The 16,151-nt window shown below is 48.0% G+C and overlaps 1 protein-coding gene across 1 annotated transcript in view; it reads left to right on the top strand.

Moving 5' to 3' along the window:
• The window catches only part of LOC142578845 (lysosome membrane protein 2-like), a 68,141-nt gene that overhangs the window by 40,893 nt on the left and 11,097 nt on the right, over positions 1–16,151 (top strand). Inside the window, exons 3-6 of the mRNA XM_075688479.1 lie at positions 6,531–6,675; positions 10,424–10,663; positions 15,411–15,502; positions 16,031–16,080. Coding sequence (XP_075544594.1) covers positions 6,531–6,675; positions 10,424–10,663; positions 15,411–15,502; positions 16,031–16,080 — 527 coding nt within the window. The remainder of the gene's footprint in view (positions 1–6,530; positions 6,676–10,423; positions 10,664–15,410; positions 15,503–16,030; positions 16,081–16,151) is intronic.

The following is a 16,151-nucleotide window of genomic DNA, read 5'->3' as shown; positions in this document are numbered from 1 at the left end:
AGGAAAAAAAAACAGTATGAACTACCACACCCAAATTTTCTGATCCCCTATTTCGAACTGTGCTTTTGTACGTCTCCGTTTCTTTTTCCGTTTCCTCACTTTTCTTCCACCATCCCTATTGCGGACATGTTTACTTTTCCACTGCTCTCGCTGAACCCAACTGCTTCAAGGCGGCCAGTGGCGCATAAATCGACCGCTCGGTAGACGTCTTCACATTCTAATACAACATGCTCCATAGTCTCCCTAGCTTTACAGCAGCAAGCACATGCCTCTTCTTCCGTCTTATATCTCGCTTTATAGGTGCGTGTTCTAAGGCATCCCGATCTCGCTTCGAAAATGAATTAGCTTCCCTTTTAGTTATCATAAATTGTTTCTTTCCTGATTTCTTTTTTCCCTCTTAAGTAGTTACTCATGGCAGGTTTCTTTTCCATTGCCGCCACCCGTGAGATTATTTCAGCCTCTCTGACTTTCCGCTTGACCTTCTTTGTTGATGTGTTGCCCACCCTACAGGCCGCATACTTGCTGGTAAGCTTCCTAGTTCTTTTCCTCCACTGTGAATCAATGTTTCTCCTGTACAGATACCTCAACACTCTCCCAGCCCATCTACTTTCTTCCATATTCCTCAGCCGTTCTTCATACTCAATTTACTGCGGGCTTCCCTCACTTCAAAACTAGTCCAGCCCATATCACCCTACACAGCTTAATTTGTAGCTCGCCTCCGCGGATGGATGGATAGATGGATGTTATGAGCGTCCCCTTTGGAACGGGGTGGTGGGTTGCGCCACCAAGCTCTTGCTATTATACTGCCTAATGTCCTACCTAAGTTAAACAATGAAAAAAGAAAAGGAAAATACTATGAAATCCCACAACCAAATTTTCCGATCCCCTATTGCGAAATGTGCTTTTGTACGTCTCCGTTTGTTGTCGTTTCCCTACTTTTCTTCCACCAATCCTCCAACCGCATCTTACTAATGCCTACTGCGGACATGTTTGCTTTTCCACTGCTCTCTCTGAACCCAAGGGCTTCAAGGAGGCCAGTGGTGCCTAAATCGACCACTGGGTAGACGTCTTCACATTCTAATAAAACATGCTCCATATAGTCTCCCTAGCTTTACCGCCGCAAGCACATGCTTCTTCTTCCGTCTTATATCTCGCTTTATAGGTGCGTGTTCTGAGGCATCCCGATCTCGCTTCGAAAAGTTATGAGCTTCCCTTTGAGTTATCATATTTCTTTCCTGATTTCGTTTTTTCCTCTTAAGTAGTTACTTTTCCATTGCCGCCACCCGTGAGATTATTTCAGCCTCTTCGCGAAATCACGGCGCGGATCCTCTCCGCGGATTCGCGGAGGCGAGCGCCATCTGGCGGTGGTGCAAGGAACCCAGCGGCGCGCGTCACGCGCGTCCTCCGCTGTGATTGGTTGGCCTATACGGGTAGAGAACAGCCACGCCGCAGCCACGGCCTCGAAACCCCGGCGAGGTTCGCAAGGAAAAGCTCCGCTCTTAAAAAAGAAACGCTGCAATAGCGGTGGCGTAAACGCAACGGCTGCCTAAACGCCTGTTCAGACCGAGCAAAGAAAAAAAAAGCAAGAAAAAAAAAAGGGGATTCTGAAGGAGTTACTCTTGCTCAGTGTCGTAGCAACAGGGGGGGCCGGGGGGGCCTGAGCCCCGGGTGCAAGGGGCCAGAGGGGGGGGGGGGTGTCATATACGTCTGAAGACACCCTTTCCGCCGGCTACGCCCGGTGTGTGTGTGTGTGTGGGGGGGGGGGGGGGTGACAGAAGACCTATGGGCCCCGAGTGCCAGACCACCTAGCTACGCCACTGCTCTTGCTTGCATATTGCTGCATGAATTGTTGCCCACCTCTTCAAACGGGCGAGGTGAATTAACGTCACCTTGCACCACATGTTGGGACGCAGCGAGGCGCGCATTATATCGTTCCGCAAGCTCCGTCACCCGCAACATTGCACAGCCAATGCGCCTAATCTTTTCCGTGTGGTATTTCCGTCATGCGCTACGCTTGGCTTTGTTTTAGTCCAGCGGCTCCTGCCTAGGCATCCTGGTGCCAGTGCGGGAGACCTTGAAAAGACACGACTGCCCACTGAAACGAGGCAACGCTGCGCCACTCTAGAGGTACACGCGTGCGCTAACAGTGTCGTTTCATTCTGTGTCCACTGCGAACCTCGCGAACTGCAGCCCAGACGGTTGCGTCGATTGCGCGTCGCGTTTGCAAGCTTCTAGTGAAATCTTGTGAACTCCCACCTCGCGCTGCGGAAGTGCGAGAATCGCCCTCTATAAAGGAGCAAATTTAGAAGTTGCCACGGACGCCAAATACAACATTTTCTACCAATCGCCAAGTTATCTCTCTCTCTTTCTTGTTCCATTTGTCGCGCTCCTTTTTTTTTTTCGTGAATCCGTGCCGGGAAGCTCAAGTTCAGACCCCCTTGTAGTGCACGCATAGCTACTTCGGTTCGCAACGCGAGTGGTTGGCTATGCGCTGCATGTGCAAGTATCGGATACAGTTATTGCCAACCACGTAGGATTGCCGGTTGAGATGTATAAAAAGTGGCTACCCTTGAAATTATGGAGTACAAGAAAGATAGTTCACATGTGGTTGCGCCAAAGCCGTGAACCTGAATTTAAAGCACCTATGTAACCTTGAGCGCTCGCATGATAGGCGCATTCTTCAGGAGGAGCAGGAACATTGCGTAGAACGTGCTTCGGAAAACTGCGCAGTTGACGAGACTTGCAGGACCGAAATATGTGCTAGTGTTGTCTTCCCATCTTCATCCCTCTTGTGGCTGTCGCCACAAGAGTCACGCAGCCCCCACTTAGCTGCCTCCGACGTTAGCTAATAAAACGGAGACAGCCTCACGCTTCCCCTTTTGCAATAATATCCCTCCCTTTCCACGGCAGCGCCCTCGGCGCGTTCTAACGTGGAATAAACGTGGTTTCATTAATTCACCTTCAAAGATGTGTATTTTTTACTTTTCCGACGCATGTTCTTTCGGCAGCGGCGTTTTTGGCCCTCGAATCGGCAGGAACACCGCAGACGAGAGAGTGAGCTTTTAAAGAAACAGACGAGCTTCAGAAACATGATTGGCTGATTGCGTAGCTGTTTGGAAAGTTGAATGATAGTGGTTAGCAATGAAGTGCAGGGAAGCAATAAATATTTCTAAAAAGGTTAGAATTGAAGTGATTACACTGACCGCTTTGCTTACCCATCCAAAAAAACCACAAGAATGACACAATGACACGGTGTCAATTGGGACCAGCTAATTGTATGCGTACTTTTTGCGCAGTTCTAAAGTGTCCGGTTTCTTTTCAGCTGCAAAATGGAGCGTTTATGCTGAACAGTCCCAGATCCGAACAAGGAACTCATTTTTGAATCGATGAAGACTTGCTCTTCTAGAATGTAGTTATCGAGATACATATATTGCACATGGGTGCTATGCGTGTAAACTGCGTCACTTCGGTGGCACGATTACTTGTGCGCTAGCTCGTATTGTTCCAAATGAAATATTAACAATGTATTCTTAATATTACGGGGCTGGCTGGATGGATGGATGGATGGATGGAAAAACTTTATTGTGAGTCCTGAGATACGCGATTATCGCGCAGCGGGCCGCTCCCACGTTGGGACGGCCAGGCCGAGCCTGACCGTGCCGCATCGTGGGCTCTCTGGACGGCCCAGATTTGTTCCCCGTAGTTGGAGCTTCGCAGTGAAGTGTTCCATCTTGACTGGTCTGCTTGACCTGTGCCTCGTAACGAGGGGCATCGCCAGAGCATATGTTCTAAGTTAGCTAAATCGCTGCACTGAGGGCAGGTATTGCTGGTATAGATGTCTGGATAGATCGAGTGTAATAAGAATGGGGATGGAAACAAAACGATGTAGAAATGAAAGAATCCCGAGCATTGGGAGCACGTCAAAGATCCCCTGGTGGTCAAAATTAAGCCAGAGTCCCCCACTACGGCGTGCTTCAGAAGCATATCATGATTTTGGCACGTAAACCCCCAGAATTCAATTCAATTCAAAAATGAAAGAAAGTGCCTGTAGCACGACGATAATAAGCATGATGCGCACTCACACTCTATGTGGACCCGCGCTCCGGAGTGCGCAAACTCACAGACGCCCACAGAATGAGATTTATCGCGTAAAATGGCCAGTACACGAGCGGTCAGTAGCGTGAGGAAGTAGCTCGCATCTAAGAGCCACCAATGGTAGTTTTGAGATGCGAGTGCAACATTATAGTCGCAAGATATAGACGCAAAATAATAGTACCTGTGGCACGCAGCCACAGGTACTATAATTTCGCGTCTTTTGTTAACCTTCATGTTACGTAGCCTTTGTTTCACAACCTGTCAACATCACATATGCACGAGTGTATAGTATGCGAATTTCGTCGAGTTGACAACCACAACATCATTAGTTTGAGAAGCGAGCACACGCAAAGCGGCCTTACGAGCATATTAACAAGCGTATTTGGGCTCAACTCGGCGAGCAAAGACCCGGTATGTGCTGCCACTGTAAAGTAAAACGCGCGTCCGTGTGTTTCGACAGAACCATGTGCAGGTGCGCTGTTCAGCACTGTGGCGCAACGGAAGAGGTAGAAAGTTAGCTAATATACGGCACGAATGGTATCGCTCTGGCGTCAGCTCTGCATTTATGTGACATCGCGAAGCGGTTGCGAAACACGTCGAGCCAGCTGCCCAAGAGTTATGCCCTCAAATATTTTTTTTTGTAGTGGAAAAATCTGATTTTGCACGTGGATCTCTTACAAACGGCTTTGGAATCGGATGTGGAACGTGTGGTATTATGTACTGCTGTCTGAATCGTCGTCAAATACGCGTGGGACATATTGCCGTCACGTTGTTCGCTAACTCCAGTCACTATGATCCGCGCCAACAGCTCGGGGAAGTTGTCCCTTTCTGGGCGAGCTGGTGCATACTTGTAAATTACCAGGAGACGAGGGAAATAGGCTCGTACACCAGGGAAGAAGTGGGCAGGACGAACGCTGGACTCACAAATACTTCTATTCTTAAAGAAACTTCCACAGAAGTTCTTGAGGCTTTTTTTCTGTCGATGTTCTTTCAAGACTAAACGTATATAGTTGCAAGTCCACCTCTCGCCCTGCTATACTTCGTCGCGTTCATTCACAAGCTCAGAGAAACCGCGTAAATAGATCAACAAATTGATCGGTCAACCAGCCAATTAATCGATCAATGAATCGCTCGACCGGGAGCGGCAACCACATGCAACACATTACACGTATATAGTTGATTGTTGCCCGTCCTTGGCATGTTCGTTTCATGTTGGCCGATAACCACGCTGGCTTTGTCATCGAAATGCACGCCATTACGATCCGACAACGACACGGATTCGGCCAGAAATACGTCGTAGTCATCGCGCACAGCAAAATGGATGCCACAACGAGAAGTCGAACGAAATGCGTTACACGGGCACCAAGTGCGCATAAAATACGCTATAATTTAAGTGTCCGGTGAATACGGCACCCACGATATGCTGCTTGCCTTGGCGCTGCTAAGGTGATGTTCTGTTGGCCTCATTACATTATGAGTTTTTACGTGCGAAAAGCACGACCTGTTTATAGCGTAGTGGAGGACTCCGGGAATTTGGACTACCTGGGGTTCTTTAACGTGCACCTAAATCTAAGTACACGGGCGTTTTCGCATTTCGCCCCCATCGAAATGCGGCCGCCGTGGTCGGGATTCGCTCCCACGCCCTCGTGTTTAGCTGTCCAACACCATAGCCACTAAGCAACCATGGCGGGTGTTCTGGTGGCCTCACGCTGGCACTTAGTAATCTATAGGCCGACTGCGGCTTATAGTGAGGCTGCTGCACACAATGACCTTTAAACAATTTAATTTATTCTTTCACGCGTTTTTCTTCATATGTGCTACTCAACCTCCCCCCCCCCCCCTTCCCCCCTTCCGTTGGCATGAGAACACGGCAAAGCTAATATCGTAAAAAAAAAAGACAGAAAGAAAGACGTGAAACCCATCAGCCGCGCAGCAATTCTCCAGCGACGAAGTTTGAGCGGATACGGTGGGCTAGAGTTCCGTATGGATGAACTGTAATTCAATAACGTGACAAATCAAAGCAATTTCCCTTTCATCGTCAAAGCTCGCAGACGTTTCTTGTTGCGCACACACTGGAATCTGGGCACCCGGCTCTGATTCACTCCTCGTACTCTTCGTGAAACGTTTGTAGAGTTGGACCTCAGATTTTTCGTCATTTGAGATCTGTATAGTGCAGAAGTGCGCAAGGCCGTGCATACTCGCAGATAGGATACACAAGCAAGCGCCATGCCGAGTCCAGAGGCGTCGCGGTATTCGCGCCAGTTCTGTGGCTTTGACGTCACGACGGGCGTCTTGTTACACGATCACGCGCAGTTGCGGGAAAATAATAGAGGAACGGAAACGCGCGAGGAAAAACGATCGGTGTACGCCCATGGCGGGCCGGCACTGCGGTATGCGAGGGTCTCATCTTTTGGCTCCTTTGTTCTTGTGCGCAGGGAGTACCGGAAAAAGGAAATCCAGAGCTTCGACGAGGAGCAAAACACGGTGCAGTATTTCGACCGAAAGACCTTCGTGTTCGAGCCGTCGATGTCAGCCGGCACTGAGGACGACATGGTCAACGTCATCAACGTGCCCGTGGCGGTGCGTGACGTCACCGATCACTTCATGCGCGATCTTGGTCAATCATTTTCGGTGATATCACTGTCAATGATGTCATTTTAGTTAGATCGATCGACGCAAACGTGAAAGAAAGTTTTCACTACTTCCTTTCCGAATCAAACTAGGTGAACATAGAAGCTACCGGATTTTAGGCCTTTTCTATATGGGTGTACGAATATTCGATATTTCGAATTTGAATGCGATAATCTTTGCTATTAGATCTGTGGTTGGTTCAACACTTCACAATTAAAAATTGTCGAATATTCGTTTCTGTTTCAATACGAGAGATAACAGCACTTACTAGAGTCTACAGGGCGAGAGATCGATGCGAGTGATCACTGGTCCAAAGTATTCTGCTGCTGGAAAGCCGCGGCTGTTGAGCAGAGGCATCACTTTTTCGAGCGAACGCGTGGAGCAGACAACTTCTGTGCTTTAATTTGCAGTTTTCCAATAAGGGCACCTCGCCTTTAGACAGACCACATGCTTGTTGTGCCGATTTAGGCGATACAAATTATTATTAAGCCATTCTCACCATGTTAGCATCCTGTAGTATTACATTTATAGCCCGTCTGGCGAAGTGTTATTTAAAAAAATTATTGTTATGACCATGGTGCTCAGGGTACAATCATATTTCAGTTTTTTCTTATTTGCGATATTTGACATCCGCTTGTGCACAGGATTAGATCGATAAAATAATATAAATAAGTTATTTTCTTAACTGCGGAGTATATATATCTCGTTCTGTTTAGAAATAAGAAAACAATTTATATTTATTCTTATATTGCAAGGCAGCATTCCTCGAACATTCTCGATTTCATTCGGAAATTTCGCTTTTCAAACATCATTACATCTCAAGGTTATTCTAGCGTGCCAGGTTAAAAAAGAAAAGAAAAAGGAACGACGATTCAATAATACGCTATGTCTGACGTAAGTTCTGTTACACGTGTTTGACAGCAAGTTGGCAGAATCCCCTAGCCACAAAACGATTCTGCTCGGCGCAATTTTCACGTCCCACAGTTGTCGAGTGCATTGACAACAGAGACAGCAGAAACGCCATGACGACAGCGAATACACGTCACCGTTGTGAGGCGCGCAGAATTGTACTTCAATCAAGGGGGAAATTATCAAGCGACAGAAAGCACAGCTTCCTGTTTCAAAACTACTCTGGCTTGAACAGTGACACTTAAAAATTTATAAATATAAATTCTCGGGTTTTACGTGCCAGAACCACGGTATGATTATGAGATATGCCGCAGTGGAGGACTGCGGATTAATTTTGATCACCTGGGGTTCTTCAACGTACACCCAATGCACGGTACTCGGGCGTTACTGCATTTCGACCCCATCTAAATTCGGCCGCCGCGGCCGGGGCTTAATCACGTGCCCTCGAGCTTAGCGGCGCAACGCCAAAGCCACTATAGGTGCCACCTCAGCGGGTCAGTGATATTTTCTAGGTTAGTTGAACTATGTAGATTATATGTAGTTTGTCTGCCAATGAAACAGAGAACTGCAAACGTTCCGTGAGTGGCAGCAATGAGCTGGAAGGGCTTTAACGGTAGCAGAAGTTTTGTTAATACACTGAAGGCGCAATACTGTACCAGCTGTAAATTGTACAGGTACGCAAAGAAGGAGAGCAAGCTTAAATAAATTAACACCAAGAAGTACATATGGTATACCAAATTTCGCCGAAGATCTGCATGACTGAATAAAAAACAAATTCCATTGGCACACTTCAACACTCGCATTGACATTGCATACTCATCTGAGAAAAAAAAAAAGTTATACCGCCACACTGACGTATGGCTATAACTGCTGACACGCGAAAGAATGATGCACAGTTAAGCATGATGCTTTATTGACTCAACGTCTTATATAGGTGTTCCGTGTGCAGTTTACGATGAGTCTCATTTATACATGTAAAAACCAAACAGAGACACTGGATACTGCGCTAACACTCACTGAAGGTTCGTTGAGCACGAAACTGTGTTTTGGTTCAAATAGAACGTCAACATTCAGTTTTAAATTAAAGGACAGACACCGAAAACCCATTTTGACGTTTGACGAAGTCATAGACGGTGTCTTCCTGGGAATTCAATTAAGATGTGAAGGGGAGACACAGAATGGCCATTTCTTCCACAAGTCACCACTGCATAGACACAAGATCTGCGTCTTGGTAGGAATTCCACGTACACGCGATGTCGAGCCTATCATTGAAAGGTATTCGTATAGCGCTATGCAGATACCTTTCAATAATGACCGACCAACAAGCCCATATCGCCACCATCGTCGAGCCTATCGCCTCTTCTGAGACAGTGGAGTCACACAGATAACGGCGACGACAGCCGCTATTCTTCCATTGCGCAGGTGATTAAAGACGAAACTGCCAAGGTCGACTTTGATCAGGATGACGCCACGTCATCCTGCCTGCACTTAGGGTAGGATTGTATCAGTTCGCTTTCCGCAGGCAGCATTATTTCGATTAACATTCCTTCCTGCTAGGCGTCGTAATATCGCACCATTTGGTTGGTAACAACTTTATTTATAGGCCTGCAGAGCTTTCGCCGACGAGGCCTTAAGTCCCCCACGTGGGGACGTCGAGGTGTTGCGTCGTCGCCATCTCGAGGGCCTGCTGGACGGCCCAGAGTGGGTCGCCGAGGCTGGGGCTGCGCGAGGCAGCGGCCCACTTCGGCGGCAGGGTTCCGGAGTTTTCACCGTGCGGGTTCAGTCTCGAACTATTCAATTTATTTGTCCACGATGTGATAAGGATTTCAGTATGCTCAGAAGAACTGGTTGAGAAAGTTGGCTGAAACTTATTTCGTAGAAGACATGCTAAGGCGAATAAAACGGTAACAAGGAGCAGTACCGTCTTCTGTTTTTGTGACCGTCTTATCTGCCCTACGACGGCTTCTTCAGCATACCCTGGCGATGTACGAACTGAGGGTTGTTAGAACACAATACTTTGAGAATATGCGCACTTAGATTCTGATTAGGGCGCTCAGTAAAAATAATTGGACGCGTTTATACATATGTAAATACGTGTGCGGTAAACACTGATCACATTAGCAAGTTTTGTCACTGCTTGTTGTATTTCTTGTAGCGTTTTTATGAGCTGTGCATAAAGGTTTGTTAATACTATATTTTCCTCTTAAACTCGTGGTTAGGGTCGAATTCAAAGGGTCAGCAACAATGGTCTTCCACTTCGACCGTTGCTCTTTCTCAACACGTTCTTATTAGACAATGACAGGAAACTAAAAATTCGGCCTCTTTTCGTGTGCGCGGCACGGGCACAGCGCCATTGCCCCTGCGCGCAACCGCGTCGCACTCGTCGGCGCTTGCGCAGTATAGCTTTGTGCTCCTCACTGCGCCACGACCGACTCAGGGCTTTCTACAACCCTCTGCGCACCACGAGAATGCTATTAAAGTACTATCACCGCCATTCTTGACGTGATTTTACCTTTTTCTTGTGTTTGACATCATAACCAACATCATGACCATCGTCGCATGCCCCAGCCCTTAATAATTTATTTAAAACAAATTATCATTGCATCTAATTCTCTCGTCCGCAAGCACGCTTCTCAGTTTGGCATTACGCACTGATATTCGAACTTCGCACAGTGTGCGTGCGTGCGTGTGTGCGTGTGTGTGCGTGACTATGTGTGTGTGCAAGAGAGAGAGAGAGCAGATCCCACGATGTTCTTACGAACGGGGTGCACCCTTCTGCGGCATGCAGGCGATCGCAGCGCTGACCCGGAAGAAGGTTCCCGAGGTGGCCGCGCCGCTGATCATGCCCGTCCTGGACTCCATGATGCGCAAACACAACGAGACGCTAGCCACCAGGCGCAGCATTCGCGAGATTCTCTTCGAAGGCTACCAGGTGGGGCTCATGCGGGATCTGATCCGGTTGGCCAAGGCCTTCCTGCCCAAACTGGAGAATCCACTCAAGAACAACACGTTCGGACTTTTCTTCGAGGTGAGCGCTTATTGCCACTACGTGTCGTCGCCGTGTACGTCAGCCACAGCGTGTATGTCAGCCGCCTGTCCATTATGAGGTTACTGCAGTCTTTTTCATGAGGCCTACCTCAGAAGCTAGGTTATCAGCCGGGTGACAATTTAGCAACTTGAAAGGGTCACGAATACAATCGTTCAAATACTCTGCAGCTACGAAGTGCGAGATGTTCCTGAACGAAAAAGAGATAGCGAAGGTTTAAAGAAGAAATCTACAGGGATGAAGGCTTTTAAGAGCAAAAATACAAGTGCGCCTGTAATGAGCGTTATGATATGCATAATGCATAGACATTATGACTATGCATTATGACTGTGAGTGCAGAAGGAGAAGCAAGGCTCATTTATGTTCTTCAAAACACAATGCCGCTAACAAGCAAAGGGGCCTGAAAATGCTCTCGGTTAGCATGCACGTAAGGGATCCATAATAAAATGTACATAAATTTGTGATGACCATTTCATTTCCTCATCTTAATGCCAGCTCCAGTAATGTTACGGGAGCCGCATGTTTGAGTACAAGCGAATCGAGTATCTCGATCGCGAATACAATGCGGATCGAACAACACGAAGCATACTATGCTTATTGGAAACCTCGAATACGCACACATCATACTCAATGAATAGCTTGCGGGAAAGCTTGATGCTGTGAAATTCAGGGCAGCACTGAATCTTTATGCATTTTTGTTGTGTCCGCGATAACCGTCAGTGTCTCCTCTCACGCGCTGCTTAACTGGCGCTAATAGCTGCGTGCATGCAAGCACTGTGGTGCTAGAGGACACCCTCTATAGTAGCAGCGAATGAGGCAAATTAAGTGCGCCCAGAAACTTGTTGCCTGCATCAGCCTTTAAACCATTGCTTTCGTGTGTGATTATGTGCCGGACCGAATCGACGTATCGTTCCTGGCGGTGTTATCTTCCGCGTAAGTTACAGACATAGACAGCATTGGTAAGATGTATTTTTAATATGCGTTTATTGTATTTTGCCATGTTAAGTGTACATCGATTTGTTCGTGGCTTGATGATGATTCATATTCAAGAAGGCAGCAGCTTCACCAACTTGCCTAGCAGTGGCTATTTCTTTCAGTCTTTCTGTTGTATACAATACATTAAGTAAGCTACCATCGCTGGTTCTACAATATTTATTCCTGGTGCGTAGCCTAAAAAAGCGCATCCATGGAGCTTTTGCTTGAAACCAATGAAATAAGTTGCATTTAAGAGCGCAAGCTCATTACTGAAGAGTACAGTGAGTGTGTCAGCGATGACTGTTTCTGTTTATCTAAGAGCTTTGTGCCCTCCCACTCTGTGAAGAAGGATGACCAGCGAAGCTTTGTATTTGGGCCCCTTAATGGGGAATTGCATCCCCGCCGCGAGTCGACCCGGTATTGTACTATCTTCCCGATGGGCCCACCTATGGGGAATTCTTAACGCCTGCTTCACGTCCGCCGCGGGTCGGCCCGGCATTGCACTGTCTTCGGGATCGGCCCACGTACGGGGAGTGTTTAACGCCTGCTTCACCTCCGCCGCGGGTCGGCCTGGTATCGCCCTATCTTCGTGTTCGGCAGACGTAAGAAAAATTGTTGGTCTACGCGCAGACACGACCTTCTGGATCCTAGCCATAGACAGGTTCGCTGTAAAACAGCTCATGCGAGGCAAAAATGAAAAGTTTTGCCGGCTTAATTTTCAAGCTGCGTCGGACGTCCGAGAGTGCGGGAATCGCCAATGAAGTGACAAGTTAACATGATTCCAGCATATGGCTTTTCAGTTGTGCATTGGAGCCGACATGCTTCAATCGCTGAACTCAAGCCGTTTGATGAGTGCTTAATGTATCTCCACTTGAGTGCAACCTGAGGATTAGCACCGGTTTACTTGGCAACTGTTCGGTTAACGTCCAACCGACTCTTTTTCCACCATTTTCACCCTTGAAAATTGTTGTAGGTTTAACGTAGCAATCCACCTTTCAGCGTCTACGCTATAGAAAGGCGTGATAGCTATCGGTTGCGACGCATGCTGTTGTGCCATTACCACAAGCCCGGATTCCGAATCTGCAAGGTGCAGAATTTATCCTGCGAGTGCCCTTTGGACAAACCCGGGGCTGCGCCGAAAGGCACAGCGCCCTAATTCTCCCTTGACAAGTCAAGATGCTGAGCCGTCAGGCAGTGGTGTCCTCCGGAGAAGCATCGGCGGGCAACATGTTCAAACGTGTCGTCAAGTGCCAGACAGCCCGGCGCCGTACCTCCCCTTCCCTGGAGGTCACCGCGCCCGCCAACTTTGAACGGGGTGGCCAGCGTGGTCGCTGGTTGGATCCCTCCGACGACCGTCGAGTGCTCACTTTGTATTGGGCCGTTTGAGTGACAATGGTTTCTGGGGGCTTATAAGCCGCGGCGCGCCGCCTGGAAAACCGGATCCGCCGACCCACCGGGAGCAGAGTGCCGCTCTCGACTGGAGTGAGATGTGTCACGCGTTTTCGCCGGACGTCGCCGTGCGGGAACAGTCGCGTTTGCTGTGAGCTCTCGGCCCCAGTGCCGATCCCTTCATGTCCTGTATAATGACCTGTATATAGTGTATAAAGTCCCTTTTGTTATTCTCACCGACGCCTGACTCGGAGTCTTCGCTACCAACGCTCTGTCACGAAACGGGTGACGAGCGCTACGGGACCACCTCAAAGTCGTAACAATGCATAAATGAAATAGAAAGTTCATACAAGCACTTATCCCTCATCTTCGTGAAGGTGTTTTCCCTCTTGTGTTTCGCTGCGCATTTTGCACGCGTTGCATGTTGAAAAACTGTGAGAATAAAACCATTCGCAATGGCCAAATCGTGAAGAGACAATGAATTGTGTGCTCGAACATCAGTTTTTCATGCTGCTGTTCACAAGCATCGTAAATTTCCACTGCCACCCTTGTTGGCAATCTCAGCAGGATGGTGAATGCGTGCGACACGCAAGCGCCGGGCGAAGCCACAATCAAGACGCATCTAAAGTGCCGACCTTTAGTGACAGCCACGAAGCCACCGCTGACACCCGCTCAAGGCCGCCGTCGACCTGGCGGTCGTGTGTGGCAATAGGTAGTTTTTCTCCGGCTATAGAAGGAGACAGCCGACATACATTTCGCGGGCTGCAGCCGGCGCCCATCACTGCTCTTCGCCGCGCCGGGTAAGAGTGAGGTCGAATCCGCCGAATGCACGCGTTCGAATCCTTGGCTTCTGCGGGGGGGCGTCGCGCTCGGCGACGGCTAATCCACGCCGTCTTTAGAAGGTTGCCTCTCCTCGCTGCTGCGTCACGTATTGGAAGAATTACGTGGCCAGACGCAGCAGCCCCGAATTGCACGCTTTGTCGTCCCTGAGCACCGGTCGCCTGTGACGATCGCCACCGAATCGCCCTTGAGGCTAGAGTGCGCCCCGCCACGAAGGTTACGTACGAAAAAATAAAAAAAAAAAGGACGCGCACCACCCGATGGGCACTCGCCGCTTTTTGTGCCAATGCGCGTTACGAACCAAAGCGTGGCTTGCCGTGCCCGTTGCGATGAGACGGGTACGGGAAAGCATGACTGTTCTGCTTGTAGGACAGCCGATGGCGGCGCGCGATCAACGTATACATAAATACGAGATGGTCGCTTGAGTCTCGCACTTACACGCTTGATCTCCGGATGACCTTCGAGAAAAAGGTTGCTTCCGCGCAGTCTCCAGCAGTCGACAGCTGTATTACAAAATCTCCTTGCGCAACCCTGATGTGTCAGTAATAGAAGGAAGGCAAGAAAGGCAAGCGTTGTGAAGCAGCGATACGTAAGAATTCGCTCTCCTTTTTTTTTTTCTCAGAGGCACAGAACGCTTCCGGTCCCTACTTCGCCACACGTGTACAGTGTGAAGAATTACGGGGATTCGTTAGAATGTACGAATGGGCATGTTGGGGGGGGGGGGGGGTGATATATACCGAATTGAACAGTTTGAACCGAGGACGGGACGTGACAAGGCCAAGTGCTTCGTCTCTTGCCACCTGCACATCCTCGTCTTCTGTTGGCGCTGTTCAATTCAGCACCTCGATATATTAGGCATTTATTAATACATTGACTTGCGTTTAATGCTCGAAGGCTACACGTACTTGCGTATCGCGTCCATTAAAATGCGACCCCGGCTGCCTTGAGTTGAACCGTCGACTTTGTGCTCTACGGAAGAACGCCGTAGCCTCTAAGCTAGCGCAGCGGGTTCTTAGTAGATAGAGGGAACATTTATTGCAACTTTAAAAAATTTCAGCGCCTGCCGTTGCAACAGCTCAGTTCAGACGTCTTATGTTTTTTTTTTCTACTGTGGAGAATTTCTTCCATGTAAAAATTGCTCTATGCTCACTTTGCGCGGAAATGAAGGCATGTGTCCAAGTTTTACAGGTAAAGGTGTTTTTTTTTTTACAAATAACAGGGAAATATATGCGTAATTTCTCGACTATTATCCTCTATGGCTAGCTGTCGCTCGAACTTGATGTATGTATTTTCCAGTCGCAAAAGAGTACGAACAGCGGATACAAATAACTGTCTTAAAGTAAAGAATTGCCCCCTATTGTTGCGCACGAATACAGAAGATGATAATGTTCCTAATTCTACAATAAACTAAACAATGTTTCATACAACATCTAACAACGTCTGAAAAACACGCGCGGAGGAAAAAGAAAGTGCTAGGCATAGCAAGCGTAACTTAACATTCCATTTTTTTATTTCGTCCAAACAGAGGAACAACAGCCATGACGGCCTGTACTCCGTGTACACCGGTGAAGACGATCCTGCGAAATTCGCCAAGCTGGAACAGTGGAACAACCATAGGTGCGCTATTGATGATGAACCACTTTTGCTCGCGTGCTTTGCTGCCCCTGTTCTGTTAGCTTACAATAAATTGACATGTGACCTTGTACAGCGAATGGACGCAACTGGTGACGTGTCCCTTCTGGGCACGCGTCGAGGCATCGTCATTAGAGAGAACAATTAATGAGAAAAAAGAATGTTATAAAGGAGAAGAAACGTCGTCCATCGGGGCACACACTGCAGAGCTTGTTTGATGGCGTTAAAATTCAAACCTGTGCGATAATCTCTGGGTCAATACTTCAGTATATTCGCAGCTTTTGGAAGTAAACTATAGGAATAATATGAAAAATCGTGTGCGAATGCCTTATCTCTATAGGTGCGCCAGTAGTGTAACATATTTTACACTCATTTATGCGTAAATTGAGAGCAACCGGCTATTTGATGGCAAAATTTTCCTATGTTGCTAGGGTGTTATTTCTGCTCTAGTGCGGTCTTGGAGTGTTCGTCGTGACAAAAATTTATACATGTGTTCACCCTATAACCGCGCAGGTCTCTCAACTACTGGGCCGGTCCCACCTGCAACATGATCAACGGGACCGGTGAGTAGCCACGTTTTGAATATTGTAAACGTTTAATATTTTGGTGTCGGTTTCACGAAATCAGACCATTT

This window comes from Dermacentor variabilis, chromosome 4 (assembly GCF_050947875.1).
Source record: "Dermacentor variabilis isolate Ectoservices chromosome 4, ASM5094787v1, whole genome shotgun sequence".
Lineage (NCBI taxonomy): Eukaryota > Metazoa > Arthropoda > Arachnida > Ixodida > Ixodidae > Dermacentor > Dermacentor variabilis.
The sequence above is the reverse complement of the archived record's forward strand: the minus strand, read 5'-3'. Positions and strand labels throughout refer to the sequence as shown.